Source organism: Garra rufa, chromosome 3 (assembly GCF_049309525.1).
Source record: "Garra rufa chromosome 3, GarRuf1.0, whole genome shotgun sequence".
Lineage (NCBI taxonomy): Eukaryota > Metazoa > Chordata > Actinopteri > Cypriniformes > Cyprinidae > Garra > Garra rufa.
Window position 1 is genome coordinate 52,279,392 of NC_133363.1, and position 18,993 is coordinate 52,298,384.

Genomic DNA, 18,993 nt, shown 5'->3' on the forward strand with positions numbered 1-18,993 from the left:
ACAGAGGCTGCACCCGCGCTCTCACTCAACGCGCTCTAAAGCCCAGTTCACTGCGCTGGCTTCTGGGAGCAAGATGAATTGCAAACACTCGTCATGTGGTATGAGGTGGCTAAATAATCGGCTAAATTAAACGGCTAAATAATAATTCAGAGAGCTTGACATTTTATTTTTGAATATAAAAAAATGACCGAGGTCCGGACCTCGGTGACCTCATTACTGGCTATGGCCGTGGACAGCAGCGCATCTTCTATGCAGGGGCGTCGGACAGGGGGTAATAGTGGAACAGAGTAACAGGGGCCCTTTGGAAAGGGGGAGCCCATCGCGAACCCCACTGAACGTGGTCTTCTATGTTTTCTTTTTTTATAAAGTAACAAAGTTTAAAGCCCAAAATTAGCTTTCACTTTCCGCATGCACAAACGATTGGATATGGGTCTCAGCGTACATTTATATAGGTTAAATGTTTAAACTAACATATACAATATGATTGAACAGTTTAATATCCAGAGATTTTATTTTAGGCAAGTCGTGATTATTTGAGAAGGCTAAATTGATCAAACATAGGTTATGATCGACTCGCTGGTCGTTTTGAAAATCAAAAACTAACATTTAACGAACAAAAAAATGCTCCAAACGCTTTTCTAAATTAACTTAAAATAATAACGAAACGAAATATTATATAATCTCTTTGTCATTGCATACAGAACTGAACTATTTCTGCATGCTTCGCGGTGCGGCTGCGCTTGTGAGAGTGCTTGATGTCGCCGCAACTCAAGAGGTGGAGGGGTTGAGACTGAGAGCGTATTCTACATTACACATCATAGAAGTTTATTATATTTTTTTCTAATATTGTGTTTTGTCAATGTCCGTGTTAATTAATCAAATAAAATTATTATTCTAAAAAACTCCACTCTTGCTGGTTGGGGGGGGCCAATGGGGTGGCCAGTGTCATTTTAGGGGTGGCCGCGGCCCCCCCTGGCCCCCCCTTGGAGGCGCCACTGGTTGCAGGCACTCGCGTCGTGCCTAACAACGCCCTTCAGCCGTGATTTATTCATGATACAGCACGGCCTCTCGTACCTTATTGCTTAATTAACGGATATGTCCGTAAATGAATAATGGATAACTTCCCGGTATTGAGCTGCCAGTACTTTTCTGTTTGCCTATTTTTTATTTCCTTGACTGTTACTGTATCATGTCCTACTAATTAGACTGGGACGATATCCATAATTTAACTTTGGATTTACAAATCCGCAAAAATGAGGCAATGCCAGTAAGTAGTTCCCTTTAATCCACAGAGAGCATGTGAGCGTGAGTGGATGAATTCACACACTCCACCCACCGCAGGCTGTCAGTGTCACTGTGTCCAACAAACTCCAGTCTCACTTTTGCTTTGAGAGCAAGGCTGACGGGCGCGTCGATCGTCTATTAACCTTTGAGTCTGAATTATTATGTCGGGCACGAGTACGACCACTTGAACAGTAAAAGAAAAAGGAAAAATATCGCGGTTTCAGTATATCAACACAGGATTTACGGGATTTTGGATTTTACACGGAATAAAACCTACAACATGATGTTTCGAGTTTGGGATACCTCCTTAATGATATGCTTCTCCGTCTCACTCATGTTTGTTGGGGTTGAAAGCGACACAGGTGGGTTTAACTGCTGTTTGTTGCTTGTTTGTTAGGGACGTGCTTTCCTCAAGTTTTCCTATGACAGCGAGTGTGGGATATCCTGTATAATTCCCGTAACCTGTGACGTCAGAGACTTTCTCCTGAAGAACCGCCAGTGTGTTTCGACTAAACCTGTTTCTTGTCTGAACTTGCTCCCCGTAGTAGTTTGTTACTACTACAAACAACAGAACGTTACTAACGCTACTAGAGTTACTTGCTTGTTGAGCCGACGTTGTTTTTGTTTTATATTTCTCTTTTTTATGTTTCGGTCATTAACATTGTTCAACTGCTCCTGAACCCCACAGAGCTTCCTCCACCAAGGAACCTGCTTTTTAAATGGGAAACACCTTTCACACTTAATTTGACGTGGGAAAAGCCCAAGGATTTGGAACCTAATTGCAAAGTGAACTACACGGTGGACGTGCGCCATTCTCAGGTGAGTCACCGCTCAGTTTCAATGAACTGCTACTCTTGAATAAAGCATTTGGAAACTCTTTAAAATGTTTCTACATATATACACTACCGTTCAAAAGTTTGGAGTCAGTATATTTTTATTGTTTCTTTTTTTTTTAAAGAAATTAATACTTTTATTCACCAAGGATGTATTAAGTTAATAATTAAAAGTTTATTAAAAGTTAATAATAAATAATTTACATTGTTATACAAAAATTATATTTTGAATAAACACTACTTTTTAAACTTGTTATTCATGAAAGAATCCTGAAAAAATTCTGAAAAATATTTGGCAGCACAACTGTTGATATTATCCAACACTGATCAATAAATCAGCATATTAGAATGATTTCTGAAGGATCATGTGGCACTTAAGACAGCTTTTCATCACAGGAATAAACTCTATTTTAAAGTATGTTAAAATAAAAAACATTTTTTTATATTGCAAAAACACTGTTACTGTTTTTTTCTGTATTTTTAATCAAATAAATGCAGCCTTGATGAGCTTAAGAGACTTCTTTAAAGACTATTACAAGTCTTACTGACCCCAAACTTTTGAACGGTAGTGTATATTATCGATGATGTGAACAGATCCTATCAAGCGCTTTGAGATGTAATTGTATCATTTTTTTTTTTATTATTATTATTTATGTATTTATGGAAAAGGTATGTGATCAGTTAATTTAATAGCTAAGTTTGAGTGAGTTTAGCAGTTCCTGCACTATTGACAAAAACCTGGGTCTTCTCAATCAAAGTCGGATCCTCCCAACGGCAGTCTACTGTAGAGCTGGACTGTCAAAAAAAAAAAAAAATCACTCCAAGATTAATATGTTTGGTCTTTCAGATGAATGTGACCCTGGAGCACAAAACCAGTCATAAGGGTCAATTTTTTTTAAGTGAGATGTATGTGTCACCTGAACGTTGAATAAATAAGCTTGCCATTGATGTATGGTTTGTTAGGATAGAACAATATTTGGCCGAGATACAACTATTTGAAAATCTAAAATATGAGGGAGAATATTAAGAAAATCGCCTTTAAAGTTGTCCAAATGAAGTTCTTAGCAATGCATATTAATAATCAAAAATTGTGTTTTGATATATTTATGGTAGGAAATTAACAAAATATCGTCATGGAACATTTACTTAATGATTTTTGGCATAATTTTGACCCATAGGCTATTGCTACAAATATACCTGTGCTACTTAAAACTGGTTTTGTGGTCCAGGGTCACTTATTGTTTACTATTAAATAATGAAATCAAAATGAATTTGAAATTCCAAAGTCGAGGTCCCAAATTTTAATCCAGTAGAAACACTGTCCTGAGGAGACCCATTTCACCAAAAGAAGCCCACCGATGTAGCTGAGATTAGGCAAAGGGCCAAAAATTCCTCTGAGCTGATGTGCAGAGATAATTTATATTTACTGGAAATGTTTGGTTGCTGTTTTTGCTGTTTAACTGGAGGGTCACTCTGGATACTTAAGACAGAGGTTCACATATTTTTCCCAGCAAACATTTTAAGGGTTCAGAAACTTCCACTAAAGGACGAAGGGAGGCAAGTCTCCAAAGACATATCTGTTATATTCTGTTATGAGTTATACAAGTAGGTGTGAATGGTCTTTACTGTTTTTAATGACTTTTGCCTTCTCGGTTTCAAATAGCCCTGTAGTTTTACAGATAAACATTTAACTCTGTTGTATGACCATACTTGAGTCAAACCAGGGCAGATGATAGTTTAAGTGTCCCTGGCACAGTTTGTGTAGCATAGGCAGCATAGTTTTACTCTGTAATCACGCAATTAACCAGGTCTGAGAAGCCCTGAACAAAACTAAACTGGAATTTGTAGTGTTTTTGTCCATCTTAAGTCAGGAAAAACTAAATTAGGTTGCGTTTTCTGATACTTTATTGCCACAGCTCTTCCCCACAGCCAAAGTCAAAGTCTACATTGGGTTTGTTGTTTTCACTTTGCCCTATTTCATTTACACAATTCTCTCTTCTTGTATTTCCCATTGAGTGTTATAGTAAAGGAAAGGAAGTATGCATAAAGATTTTCTAAAAATACTACTAAGTACTAATATAACACATTCAATTTACTTTTAAGAACACTTTGCCTGTCATTGTTTAAATCTGTAGTGGCTGCTGCTGGAAAGCTGGTAGTTTGCCAGATAAAACAGTCAGTGAGCAGCTTACACTGTGTACTTCTTTTCAAACTCTGTTTTCATGATTAACTCTAGGGATGATGTTCACACAAATGTCTACACATTGGAGCAATTATAAGAATTGAAAGGTTACAAATCATGCCCTTGCAATCAAATGAGCTTTTATCAGATATGCGTTTTCTCACCAACACACATATGAAACGTATTGTGTTTAAATCCATACGTACATGTTACACAGATAATGATTTGGATGATCTTTGGTTGATTTGCCCTGTGACATTTTAGGGAATTTCAGAGTTAAACACAGGACTTCTGAAAAGTCACTTCATTCTAGGAGAACCAGTCAGGTTAGCAAACGGCATGGCCACTTCACTGAGATTATGAAGTCTGACACAGGCTGTATCAAATTAGAAAAAAACTGTGATTTAATATTACATTGATTTAAATTATACCATTAGATTAGACCAACTTCTAAGTCTGAGACTTTCATCATGCATTAATAATAATAACAAGGTTTGGTGAAGTGAAAGGAAGAGGAAACAAAATATTGTTCAAGTTCTGGAACTCTATTGTTTGGAATCTTAGCAACTTTAATGTGTTTGTGTTTAAAATTTCAAAAAACTATGGAACAAAATGTGAGTTTTTTTAATATCAAACTCTGTGAAACTTGTTTAAAACTACTATATATACAATATATAGATTTAAAATTTCATTTGTGTGGTTTTAATAACATGAATTAACACTTGTGCTCTTATGTAGTTTCCTTTTGGAGCTGGTCTGTAGAACTGCAATTCAATTTATGCACAAAAAAAATCCCTTAAAATTTTAGACATCTTTGTACCTAGTAAAAAGATTTTTTTTAATTACTTTGATATATCATTTTGTATTAGCTGTAGCTTTGGGGACAATTTTTTGGAAAGAAAGAATGAGAGTTTTCGTTAGAAACAAGTGACTCATTCTTACTGAGTATTGAGTAATGCGCACACACAGTAACACAAAATAAACACAAGTGCAAACATACTGTATTTTTATAGTGGAAATTAACATGAAAATCCTCTGTCGCCAACAGAACTGTTCTCAAACACCGAAGCAAGCAAGCCAATCCAGGAGAGTCCCAAACACAACCTGCAAATTTAATATCTCCAATGAGATTGGACTGTGCATCAGTGTTACGGTGAACCCTGAAAACTGTGGAAACAAAGACCCTAGTCCACCTTTGGAAAAACCCATCTCTCCACCTCTAGGTACTCTGCATGATAGCCAACAATCTGATGTAAAATGTTTTTTGGGTCTTGGTCCATTTTTAACCATTTTATATTGATCCAGTGGCAGTGAAGTATGTTTATTGGTTTATTCAGTCTTAAAGGATAAGTTCACTTTTAGAAAAGAAAAGAAATTAAGGTTTTTGAGGAAAACATTCCAAAGTTTTTCTCCATTTAGTACAGGGATCACCAAACTCGGAGTTTAGCTCCAACTTGCCTCAACACACCTGCCTGGAAGTTTCAAGTATACATATTAAGACCTTGATTAGCTGGTTCAGGTGTGTTTGATTACTCTGTAGGATACTGGCCCTCCAGGACCGAGTGTGGTGACCCCTGATATAGTGGGTTTCAATGGTGGCAATGGTTAAAGGTCCAAATCGAAGCTTCAAAGGGCTCTACACAATCCCAGTCGAGGAATAAGGGTCTTATCTAGTGAAACAATCTGCCATTTTCTGAAAAAAAAAGTATATACTTTTTAACCACAAATGCTCATCTTGCACTAGCTCTGTGATGCGCATATGCGACTGCACACATTACAGAATCACGTTGGAAAGGTCACACGCGGTTAGATCCTCTAACTTCAAAATTGTCCGACATCGCTGTTTTACCTGTTTTTGTAAAGGATGTTTGACTGTCTTTCATGTTCGCTTTGTAAACACTGGGTCGGTATTTCCACCTATGTCACACGTAGGTCACATGACTACATAATACGTGATGTTGAGCTAGTGCAAGATGAGCATCTGTGGTTAAAAAGTATATACATTTTAATTTTTTAAGCAAATGACCAATCATTTCACTAGATAAGACCTTTATTCCTTCTGGGATCATGTAGAGCCCTTTGAAGCTCCATTGAAACTGCAATTCAACCCATTGATCCCAATAAAGTCCACTATATGGAGAAAAATCCTGGAATGTTTATCTCAAAGACCTTAATTTCTTTTCAACTGACGAAAGAAAGACATGAACATCTGGAATTACGTGGTGGTGAGAAAATAGTCCTTTAAGTCATTGAGGTTTATTAATGTTATGGTATTAATGGATACAGATCATAGAATCCTTCATTTTACCCAAGAAATTAATTCTATTTTAAGATTTTTTCTTAAGTAGGTTTTTTTCTCCACAATCTGCATTACATTGTGACAGGATGCCAAACAAACAGTTTAGATCACACTGAATTTCTGCTTTCTCCTTCTCCTTCTGCCTCTGCATTAGTATCTTTTTTAACAGCAGCATTTGTCAAATATGCATTTGTGATTTAGTTTTCTCTAAATGTCTAATACAGAGTTAATTCCTAATTCAAGCAAAAGTTTAGACAATGCTGTGACTGTTCACTAAATCATACTTAAATAAATAAATCGTTTTTTTAGGAATATTATTAATATAATAAATATTTCTCAACTGAATCACTTAACACATTGGCATGTAAACGTGTGTGTTCATGTGTTGATGAATTTGCATGTAACCTTGTCACATTTCAGACTGAGTCTTATTGAGCTCTGAATGTTACAGTGAGTTTCAAACTCCAATCATGAGGACTGATTTGAAATCTCCACATTTATTTCAGTGCTGCTGGTGGCAAACAGGAGCTACGAGTATTCTCACCAAAGGCTGAAGTGCACTTGGAGTCCTGTTGATGATGTCCAAGACCTTGGTTTTTATTACTGGTATGTAACTCTTTTTCTTACCATTGTTTTGTATATTTCTTTTTCATTTGTCATTTGTGTTTATTTATTATTATGTTTGTTTCAGGTCTCCTCAGAATGATACAGTAATAAAATGCAATGAGATGAAGATTGGAGAATGCATCATACACAATGCATTTCTCAAGGAGATGACAGGCATGTTCTACCTGTTCAATGGCACTTATAAGGGGGTACCTGTAACCAACACATTCATGGATGAACGTCCAGTACAATACGGTAAACACAGACTTTTTTGCACAGAACATAGACTTTTTAAACATGCACAGAAAAGGTGTCATTTTCACAAAAGCAAATTATTTGAGAACAAATGTAGTTAATCATATTAAAGGGAACAGCAGAAAATCTGTATTGCAGCTGCAAGAGAATATGAGCTAAATTTTTCACATTTTCCAACATTACTAATTAATAGTCTCTTTGTTTGGGGGCTTCCTTTACAGTGAAACTAAACAAACCTAAACTTAAAATCCAGAGGGATGGGCACTCTCTTCGTTTTGAAACAGAAGCATCAGATTTAAATGAGTTTGAACCTCACTGCTACAAATACAACTACACATACAGCATGTGCGATAAGGTAAATCATGTTCTGTATTTTTATACTTAATAGTATGAGATCAAGACTTTATTCGCTATTATCAGTCTCACTAAAGCTTTAAATACACATATAACTTCCCTCTTTTGATGCTTAAGAGTATAGAAGAAATGAAAAAGGAAATGTAAACAATGCAATGTGTATCAGTCAACACACATTTTAAGCATTGACTTGGGAGAGCTATTAGTGTGCATGGAGTGTTGCGCATAATGTCATGTTATTCTGTGATTTTCTGATCCTATATTTTTCTGTTGTATACATATGTTTACAGATTGCACCAGAAAAGGTCATAGAGGATGACAAGCATGTAGTTGAGTATGACTCAAACTGCAAGTACAGAGCTAGAGTGCAGATCATCTTTTTTGACAAATGTGGTGCAGGGAAGAGTGACCCGAGTGACGAGGTGGAATACGGTACGTCTGGAACTAGCAGTTAGCATCATATTAAACTATGACATTCTTTGTTTAGATTGTAATAGTATTAGGAAGGTACCGAGGTCAAAAGTTTACATTCACCTTGCAGAATCTGCTAAATGTTAATTATTTTACCAAAATAAGAGAGATCATACAAAATGCATGTTATTTTTTTTTATTTAGTACTTACCTGGATAAGATAGTTCACACAAAAGGCATTTACACATATAAAAATGACCTCGTTCTAAAGTTTACATACACTTACAGACATCCAGAGCTGTTTTTTTTTTTTTGTTTAGTGATAGTTGTTCATGAGTCCCTTGTTTGTCCTGAACAGTTAAACTGCCACTGCTCTTTAGAAAAGTCCTTCAGGTCCCCCAATTGCTTTGGTTTTTCAGCATTTTTGTGTATTTGAAACTGTTTCAACAATGACCGTATGATTTTGATCCATCTTTTCACACTGAGGACAACTGGGGGACTCACATACAACTATTACAGAAAGTTTAAACGCTCACTGATGCTTCAGAAGAAAGAGCTGGGGGTGAAAACATTTTGAATTGGAATTTTAAGATCAGGGTAAAATTAACTTATTTTGTCTTCTGGGAGACATGTAAGTATCTTCTGTAGCTTCTGGGCAACACAAAATGAAAAAATATGATATTTAGATAAAATAAGAAAAATGTAATATCTTCATTCCGTTCAAAAGTTTACACCTCCGGCTCCTAATGCGTCATGTTTTCTTCTGAAGCCTCAGTGAACGTTTGAGCCTTCTGTAATGGTTGCATATTTTAACAATCACTAAACAAACAAACAAACAAAAAAAAAAAACACAGCTGTGGATCTTTCATGTAACAACACAGTATTAAGAATCAAGGGGATGTAAACTTTGGAACAGGGTCATTTTTATAGATTCAACAATTATTTTCTCGTGTGAACTATATGTAAACATCTTTTATGTGAAATATCTTATTCAGGTCAGTACTAAATAAAAAATAACATGCATTTTGTATGATTTCTCTTATTTTGGTAAAATAATTAACATTTTGCAGATTCTGAAAGGTGTATGTAAACTTTTGACCTCAACTGTAATTCATATTTTATATAAAATAGGAATGTAAAAGGAAGCCTGTAACAAGGGTAAAACAGTAAAAATAAAAAGGCACAGGACAGTTTTAGTTTCCAGGACAATCTTGAACTTTTGACTGGGAGTTACTTGCCTTCACATCCTGCATATAAAATGTGCTGTCCTTTGGTCTTTGACAGTTGAACTTTAATGTTTTTCTTTGTGCTGTTTCATAGGTGAGAACAGAGATCCCAATTTGCCTGCATTGCTGGCTCTCATTATTATCCCGCTCATAGTTTCCTGTTGCCTGATAGTTTCCCTTGTGCTGCTCAGAAGGTGATGAATGATTTAGATTTTCATTGTTCTGCTTATCTATTAGACAAGCGTGAAACAATATTATTGCATCATCATGTTTTATATATTACATATGTTGCACATTTTTAAGATTTCTTTGCATCCTAATTGTACATCTTGTGAAGTTATGGGCAAATCTTTTTAATTACATTACCAGTCAAAAGATTTTAAACATTTTTTAAAGAAGTTTCTTCTGCATTTATTTAATCCAACGTACAGCAAAAACAGTAACATTTTAACCATTTAAAATAAGTGTTTTCTATTTGAATTTATTTTAAAATGTAATTTATCCCTGTGATTTCAAAGCTGAATTTTTAGCATCATTACTCCAGTCACATGATCCTTCAGAAATCATACTGATATTCTGATTTATTAATATTATTATGTTAAAAACAGCTGAGTATTTTTTTTAGGCTTTCATTTATCTGAAATAGAAACCTTCTGTAACATTATAAATGTCTTAATCATCACTTTTGGCCAATTTAAAGCAATTTTGCTAAATAAAAGTATTAATTTCCATTAATAAAATCATGTCTATATAAATACCTTTTGAATGGTAAAGTGTATAATGTTACAAAAGCTTTTTTCAGATAAATGCTGATCTGAAATGTGCTTAACTGTTTTAAATACTGATAATAATAATAATAATAATAATAATAATAAATGTTTCTTGAGCATATTAGAATGATTTCTGAAGGATCATGTGACACTGAAGACTGGAGTAATGATGCTGAAAATGTAGCTTTGATCACACAAATAAATTACATTTGAAAATATATTCAAATAGGAAAGAAAAATTAAACAGTAAAAATAGTTCAAAATGTTACTGTTTTTGCTGTACTTTGGATCAAATAAATGCAGGCTTAGTGAGCAGAAATGACTTAGACATGAAACATTCAAAATCTTACTGTTAGTTTAATACATGACTAAATATTGATTACTGAGGCCTGGAATGAACTAAAATCTGAAATTGCTTCTCTTCCTTCAGACATAAAGACATTATATTCCCAAAAATCCCAGAGCCGACACTTATGTTTAAGGACATGTTCATCAACAACATTAGAACGGCAGAGGATCTGCGGGTAAATCGTGCAGCCAGTCATTACTCATTAGTTTCACAATCAGAAGCCTTTTAGACTCACACATCTTCCTGTAAAAAACATTCAATTAATATTCTTGATTCAATCTCTTTCACCACCAGATTCCTGCAGATACCAGACTGTATGTCCCTATTGAAGAAATCGTGGAAAGCAAGATAGATCTTGAACCTGAAACACCACTTGTACAAAATACGACACACAAGCAGGTATAAAGAATTCTGATGACTGAAAATATCCAGTGAATCAGGACGGACTCAGGGTTGAACTTAAAACATACACTGACGGGAAAATGTCTATACAAGGAGGAGGATTAAACTCCTGTTGTCTGTTTCATCTGTTGATGACTAATGAACTCAGGTTCCACCTACCTTTTCTGAATGGACTTCGACCTCACTTATTACCGTTGGCAGTAAATTGCTCTTCCTGGCACGACAGTGGCTTGTTTTCATTGAATGTATTGTGAAGATAAGAAAAGCAGTCAACAGTCTTTCCTGGGGCAGGTTGGTTGGACTCTGATTGTCTGGCATGTGAAGCTCGCGCTGTACCCATTCAGCGTATCCAGAGGCCAGCAGACGACATAAGCAGCTTCATGCATCTTGATAGAGGAACACCGCAAAAAGATTGATGCAGTGTGGAAATTGTGACTTTTGATCTCTTTCACATTATTACTGAACTTTACCATGCTTGTTTATACAGCTGCATTTATGGCCTTGTGGGTGTTTTTGCACATAGTTTACAAACTACATGTACTGCTACAAAAGTGATTTTGTAAGAAAAAACTTTAAAGAAATGAGGTTTTCTATACACTGTGAATTGTTACATGTATTCAAGTGGGGTTTACTGTATGCCAGAAAGAAATGTTCTTGACTCTAAATGTGTAAATCTTCACAACTTTGGCTGGTGGCTAAACACCTGGATATAGACAAAATAATGCATATATAAAGTCACATGACAAATATTTGTACATTCAAAAATAAATAAAATGATATTGTAAATATATGTTTTTATAAATTGTATATAAAATGATACATATATATACTTTAAGAAGCTAAATTGTATTTATTTTCATACTTTATGTTCCATGTCAAGTTTAAGTGACCATAGTGTTTTCCTGTAATTAAATTGTTTGCATAACTGGGCATACTGTTTAGAGTTGGATCATTTAATTATTCGACAAATAATTTGCATAGGAAAGACTGGGATAAAAGAAAGAAAATACATTTTACAAGTTCTATTGTAATAACAGTCGTAGGTCCTATAGTAACTGCCCATCACTCTTTTTGAGGACAGTCTAGCACAGGGATCCTCAAATCTTACCCTGGAGGTCCAATGCACTGCAGAGTTTAGCTCTAACCCTAATCAAACACACCTGAGAATGCTAATCAAGGTCTTCAGGATCATTAGAGAATCACAGGTAGGTGAGTTTCATCAGGGTTGGAGCTAAACTCTGCAGCGCATTGGACCTCCAGGGTAAGATTTGAGGAACCCTGGTCTAGCAACTACGATAAATATTTGTATCTCTGAATCAAATGTTACTCAAGCTGCATAAACAGCACTCGAAGACCGCCATGTTGGCTCAAAGTCACTGTTTACTTGCGCGTAGAGCTCCCCCTACTGGCAGTCCACGGAGAACCAAAATGGCGGCGTTGTGGTCCTGATGCTGCTGGATGCTGATGAAGCTATACGCTGTGCAGTGTGTCTCTAAAGCGGGTCTGATCAATTTTTATTGGCTCGGTCTCTGTGGCGCAATGGAATAGCGCGCTGGACTTCTAATCCAGAGGCTCCGGGTTCGAGTCCCGGCAGAGATGCAGTGCAGCTCTCGGATGGGGCATGTTAATTGCTTTTATTGTGCATTTTGTACAGGTGAAAGATGTGAGTGCAATTAATGGTTTAAGGCAGCTTTGTATCGGCGTGCGTTGACTAAACGCATACAGAATAATGTAAGAAATGTAAAACCTGAAAAACGAAGTGCATTTTATATGGACTGAATAATTGAATCATAATTTTTATATCGAATCACTGTAAGTGTACATGTATCAACAAACAAAAATGTTCAGATTTTCTTAATTTTATATATAAAAAATCATTCTTTCTCTCTGTCTCTCTCTCTCTCTCTCTCTCTCTCTCTCTCTCTCTCTCTCTCACACACACACACACACACACACACACACACAGATGATTTAAAATGAGTTTAAATAAAATTGCTTTTCAATTTTATAGCCATAGGCTATTAATGTTATATATTGTTACTCCAACGCATAATATTTCTTAACTCAGCCCTTTCACATATAATTTTATTTTAATCCCGTAAAGCATTTCTAGTTATATCATGAGTGTGTGCTTCTTGATTCAAAGTCCATTTTGGCTGAACATGGTGATGTTGAGACAGAGGTAAATCTGACATTTAAATTAAATTATTTTAATAGTAAACATTATTTAAATAACATGATCTCATTTGCATAAAGTAGCCTACTTCAAACCACCATAAATCACAAAATGTATCTATGAACAAAATGCAATACAAATGCGCCAAAATTAAAATTAAATTCAGTAAACTGCCTATATCAGAAGATATTTATGAATATTGTGCAGATTATAGTGATGGGCAGTTCGACTCAGTTCAGTGAATCGGTTCTTTCGAACGTTCGTTTCAAAGAATCGTTTCAAATTCGTTTTTAAACTTCACCTATATTCAGTCAAAACTAATATCGCCTGTAATTTGATCACTAGTTTAATTTCTGTCATGTAGTTCAAATTCTGTCCAGTAGGTGGCAGAGCACACAAACATATACGTACAGTAAACGTTAGTATGAACGAGATCATGACAGTAACCCCAGGGTTTCATATTTGACAGTCGAGTGATCTAAATAGCTTGTCCTTGTATTTCCAAACTGCAACTGCATCCCTAGACAAGTTTGGATTCAAATGCGATTCTGTATTTTACATCTTGACTGGCAAATTACAGTACATCTAATGACCATCAGTTCGCCTATGCTGTATCAACATTTTGCCCCTCAGAGTCCTTCTCCGTACAACAGGGCTGTAAGGAGAAAATGCGAGTCCAATCTGAACGATGCGCATGAAGGAGAAGGTTTATTTTCTTCGCACCCGCGGGGTCTATTCTTTTTGTCGCTGTGGAGTTCTAGAGAGGGAGGGCAACTGAACAGGGCTGGGTAAAAGGAAATAGTGATGGGCAGTTCGACTCAGTTCAGCGAATCGGTTCTTTCGAGAGTTATTTTCAAAGAACCGGTTCAAAAATGTTAAGCACTTCGTCGTATAAAGACAAAAAATATTTTACTGTGATATAGAACAGGAGATTGAATATGTTTAAAGACTTTTAATGATCTTTCTTTATAACAGTACGAGTACGAACTCTCGGGTTCAGTACACCGATATAACTTATTTATTGCTCTTGGTCAATTGTTTATACATTAATGCACATTTTAGGTAAGAATCCACTACAGTCAATAACATATGACTACATATTGGGCAAAAAAAAAAAAAAGAGAGAAAAAAGTCAAGCAACTCTTAGTGTTCATTCTTGTATAAATGTTTTTATTTCCTCTGGCTTTTGGTTTTATGTATGCATTTTTTTATTTTTGCTGTTTAATACTTGTTGGTATAGTTTAATGAGTGGAAAAATATATAAATAAAATACATAAAAAATATATAAATATTCCAAAAAAGCTACATGTAGGGACAATTATTATACACTCAAATTATTTCAAAAACTCTGCACTTGCGTCATCATGTCCTTGACATCCTGGCTTATGCTTACATAATATATAATATAATATATATATATATATATTAGGAGAGTAGAACGTTGCGATGGATCAGAGGTAAATAATGATAGAAATACTGTTCAGTTTCTTGCACAGACCGATCGTTTTGTGTCTTAAGACCTCAATGTATCGTCACAAGCCGCAGGGTTTAATTTGGTTTTGTCTGTGTATGTTTTTTTTTTAACTCTTAAAGATTTGGTAATCATTGACTGCCATTATATGACTGACAGACTGCAATGGTTTGAGGTAAAAATCTTCATTTGTGTTCTACTGAAGAAACAAAGTCACCTACATCTTGGATGTCTTGGGGGTAAGCAGATAAACATCAAATTTTCATTTATGCACACTCATTGGTTCTCAACTCACAATAAATCAGGCATGTCAATTCTTTGTCCAATAATTTGATGAGTTGAGGAGAATTTCTCACTCCCATGTCATCCAAGATGTTTATGTCTGTCTTTCTTCAGTTGCAAAGAAATTAAGTTTTCTGAGGAAAATGTTGCAAAAAAAATTTCTCCATAGAGTGGACTTCAGTGGTGATTGAAGATTCTAATTGCAAAGCCAAGGAATAAGGGTCTTATCCAGTAAAATAATCTGTCATTTTCTTAAAAGAAAAATAGATTTTTTTAACCACAAATGCTCATCTTGCACTAGCTCTGCGACACGCATCTTCATGCAGTTAGTTGTTCGTCTGTGTACTTTGGTAAAAAAATGTAGGGCAGAGTGAAAAACTTCTCCTCCAACTTTAAAATTGTCCGACATCATTGTTTTACCTTTTTTTGTAAAAGGCGCTTGACTTTCTTTGGACGTTCGCTTTGTAAACACTGGGTTGGTACATCCACCTTGACCTTTCCAACGTGACTACATAATACGTGAGGTCAAGCTAGTGCATGATGAGCATTTGTGGTTAAAAAGTATATAAATGTATATTTTTATTAGAAAATGACCAATCGTTTCGCTAGACAAGACCATTATTCCTCATCTGGATTGTGTTGAGCCATTTAAAGCTGCATTAAAACTGATATTTTTGGACCTTCAACCCATTGATCCCACTGAAGTCCACTATATGGAAAAAAAGACGTAATTTCTTTTCGACTGATGTAAAAAAGAACATATTGGATGACATGGGGGTGAGTAAATTATCAGGGAATTTTAATTCTGGAAGTGAACTTCTGTAACCCATATCAGACATACAGTAGGTCAAAGAACATATGGGACATCACGAATCAGCTTTGACTCGAGAACCGCTCGGATAGATTCATTCCGAGTCGTAAACCGCTGTTCAGACAGTTTTGTGAACCGATTCATTGAAAAGATTCAGTTCAAGAGAACGATTCGCTCATGAATTGGACATCGCTGAAAAGAAACAGAAAGGGAGGGAGCAGCTGCTGACACGAGAGAGAGAGAGAGAGCGAGGGAAAGAGAGAGAGAGAGAGAGAGCAAGAGAGCGATGAACAAGGAATGTGCCACTAACAAGAAACCGGAGCGTCGTTGAGGACGCAAGAGAGGAGGGCAAAAGAGGGAACGGCTGAAGAAAAACGACTAGAAATGTGTTAAAAAGTATCGAAGGGGGCGAAAAGGGCCAATACACAGCCAACACGTGAATGGAAGGATTATAATCCACCGTTGGAGGGATTTTGACGCTCCCCATGCGGAGATTTGAACCATGCAGGGACTGCTGCTGCTTCTGAGTTTGGCGTTGAGTTTTCACAGAGGTAAGTGACTCCGTTTAATGAACCGCGGGCGCAAAGTTGTGCTTGTGTGAGAGTCTACGAGAGCGAAAAAGGGGGCAGATGTGCAGAGGATTTTATAGCGTTCACGTCTAGTCTGTCATAAAGGTGCAACGTGACCTTTGCGTTCCGAGCGCAAAGTTAACGGTGCTGCCGTTCGATTCCGTTATGACGGGATGACTAAAAACTCTGCCAGTGCGGAAGACTGAAGAGCGGCGTTCCCTCCCGTCAAACATGCTCTCGTCATGAGAATACAAATTAGACGAGAGGTTTGAGGGGGGAAAGGACACGCGCACATGCACACGCTCATGCACACGCATGCAGGGGTTCTCTGACAGACCCCCGCATAAAGAAACGCACCACTTCGTTTGCGTTTCCCGAGGTCGTGCAGGTAATTTCAGCACCTGCGCCCACAGTCAAGTACGCTGGATCACAAATAACCGACCATTTGCACTGCACATAGCACGGCTAATTAATGTCTCGCATTGTGCAAATCCAGGTGCGCCTGTATTAATGTATCCAGCGAGTTGCTAGGCGACAGCACCGAGCTCTACCTGTTAGATTACAGCATCTTTTCCCGTGATCGCGCCTTATGCGGACACCCTCCCTATTGTCTACTGTCACACACTGTGCATGTGTGTGTGTGTGTGTATGTGAGCGAGTCGGGGAGGGAGAGCAGGTACAGACCACTCCATCATAGGTGAGGGGCGTGTTTTTGTCCCGGCAAGGTAGAACGGATGATGTAAGCCATTCTCACAAGGTCCACGGATATCAAAGCAAAAACATGCATATTCATCGAGAAATACCTTTTGAAAACAAGTCCAGGTGACTCTTGATGGCTGCGCGAACGCTTTGAACGTCAGCATGCGACAAGATCTGGGGAGATTTGTCTTCCAAAGATTCAGACAGGCTTTGTTCAGCATCACACAGTGTTTAAAGCAGTTATAAAATGAAGCAGAATACAGAATGACTCACTAGAATGAATGAAAGTACAGTGTGAAATGCACAGTGTGCATTACAGGTAGCATTATTGCTTATCATTTTTTTCAACCAGAAAGATGAATCTTACAGATGATCAATTTTATTGATTTAAAGTGACCATGTTTTAATTTAAGATTTGCCCAGATTGGTTTAATTGAAACTGTACAGTAATGCACATGCACTGATGTCATTTCTAATGATTTATTGCATCTTAAGGTGGAACGTATTAAGGTATCAGATTGCATTATTTTATGTATAATCATTTCACTGTATTAATTAATTTTAAATCATTTTTTTTAAATCATCTTAAATGTTCTTAAATTTTGTTTTTATTGTTGTGATTATTATAAATTTGTATGATTTTTATGCTATTATGATTTTAATTCCTTTTATGTACAGCACTTTGAATTACCATTGTGTATGAAATGTGCTATATAAATAAACTTGCCTTGCCTTGCCTTATCAGATAATAAAAATGCTAATATACTCGGGTCAGTCGCCTTATCTTATAGAGGAACATGACTTGGCATGTAAGTTGGCCCTCAAGGTACCTCTTTTAAAGAGGTGCATTACTGTAATGACTTTAACAAGGCAAGCGGAGGCAATTGTGATGACCTCACAACAATGCAACCATTGTCTTTCGAATAACTGTTGGATGGTGCTGTACGCAGTGTAGTAATATAGGTCAACATTAAACACACACTGTGAAGTAACCTGCCCGAGAAACGGCAGTTGTGTGACTGCATGCGCACATACTGTAAGGGATGTTCTTTGTTGTCATGTTTGAACTCGCAACATGTATCCATTAGAATGCATTAGATATTGTATCAGGTTGCAGATCAGACATCTCTGCTTTTCTATTTTAGTTACCCTAGCAGTATGTTATGGTTTGTCAGACACTCTTAAACACATCAGGTGTTGTTTTATTCCTGCATTGTGTACTTGTTTATAATGAAGAGGTCTGCAATTTTACAGTGACAAACTATTGTAATTTGAGCTTAAGCATCAGACCCACTTCATCCTGGCAGCCAGGAGTCATTCAGAAGCAATACCTCTAATAAAACCTGCCGTCGTCCCATGAATCACACTGTTACACTGTGTACAGGCATGTCCTGTAATTGTTAACCCTTTACAAACTAAGACTTTGTATATGCAACACAGCATATATCAATGAGGGGACCGTGTGCATTTTTGTAGTGTCAGCATGATTTTCTATATAATGTTTACACGACACGTCATCAGTTGGCCAATATAGTGCAAAAACTGTCTGGGGAACAAAAGGCGGTTGAGGTTGGCCAAACTGAACCAGGATTTCCAAGGCAAGAATTTTGACAAAATGTGTGTTTGTTCTTATCATTTCTGGTCAGGTAGGTGAAATATTAGGCTAATATCTTAATTAATACTGTTTTTTGTATCTTTACCACCTATTAACTTTAGTTTGTCAAAATATTGCACCCTTTCCTGCTTACTAGGCCCTTCTCTATATGATTTAACAACTTCCACAGGTTTTTTTCTGTGGTTTTGACAGCATAAATTAGCGGAACAATGTATTCAGTAGCACATTAACCGTGCAATCCACGCTGTTGTTTACATCCGAGTATCTCCAGTATGGCCGCGTATCCAGGAAACTGACCAAAACGTGACATAAGTGCAAACCCTTTATGCTATCAGTATTACTTACGGGTAGGTAGGACGTATAAGTTGATTAATAGCTTTATGGCACAATTTAAAGAGT

The 18,993-nt window shown here is 36.5% G+C and overlaps 2 protein-coding genes and 1 non-coding gene across 4 annotated transcripts in view; all 3 read left to right on the forward strand.

Annotated features, from left to right (window-relative positions):
- The first annotated feature begins 1,399 nt into the window (after nucleotides 1–1,399).
- Nucleotides 1,400–11,800, forward strand: il13ra1 (interleukin 13 receptor, alpha 1). The gene is made up of 10 exons (XM_073837304.1): nucleotides 1,400–1,646; nucleotides 1,973–2,103; nucleotides 5,348–5,522; nucleotides 7,105–7,204; nucleotides 7,290–7,459; nucleotides 7,681–7,814; nucleotides 8,104–8,245; nucleotides 9,545–9,644; nucleotides 10,651–10,744; nucleotides 10,864–11,800. Exons 1-10 carry the CDS (start codon nucleotides 1,565–1,567, stop codon nucleotides 10,972–10,974), a joined length of 1,239 nt encoding a protein of 412 aa, XP_073693405.1. The 5' UTR covers nucleotides 1,400–1,564; the 3' UTR covers nucleotides 10,975–11,800.
- Nucleotides 11,801–12,496: 696 nt separating this feature from the next.
- Nucleotides 12,497–12,570, forward strand: trnar-ucu (transfer RNA arginine (anticodon UCU)). Its single transcript has one exon. It is a non-coding gene; the product is annotated as a tRNA-Arg (tRNA).
- Nucleotides 12,571–16,035: 3,465 nt separating this feature from the next.
- The window catches only part of kirrel1a (kirre like nephrin family adhesion molecule 1a), a 52,593-nt gene continuing 49,635 nt past the window's right edge, over nucleotides 16,036–18,993 (forward strand). For both annotated transcript variants that reach the window (XM_073836363.1, XM_073836364.1), the window contains exon 1: nucleotides 16,036–16,262. In XM_073836363.1, the coding sequence (XP_073692464.1) occupies nucleotides 16,214–16,262 (49 nt within the window). In that variant the 5' untranslated portion in view covers nucleotides 16,036–16,213. The remainder of the gene's footprint in view (nucleotides 16,263–18,993) is intronic.

What these genes read in the sequence shown, in the direction of transcription:
- il13ra1 (XM_073837304.1), top strand. Translation starts at nt 1,565, where the DNA reads ATGATGTTTCGAGTTTGGGATACCTCCTTAATGATATGCTTCTCCGTC. An exon ending in CATACAGCATGTGCGATAAG is followed by an intron (nt 7,815 to 8,103) that starts GTAAATCATGTT and finishes ATATGTTTACAG; the next exon opens with ATTGCACCAGAAAAGGTCAT. An exon ending in GAACGGCAGAGGATCTGCGG is followed by an intron (nt 10,745 to 10,863) that starts GTAAATCGTGCA and finishes TTTCACCACCAG; the next exon opens with ATTCCTGCAGATACCAGACT.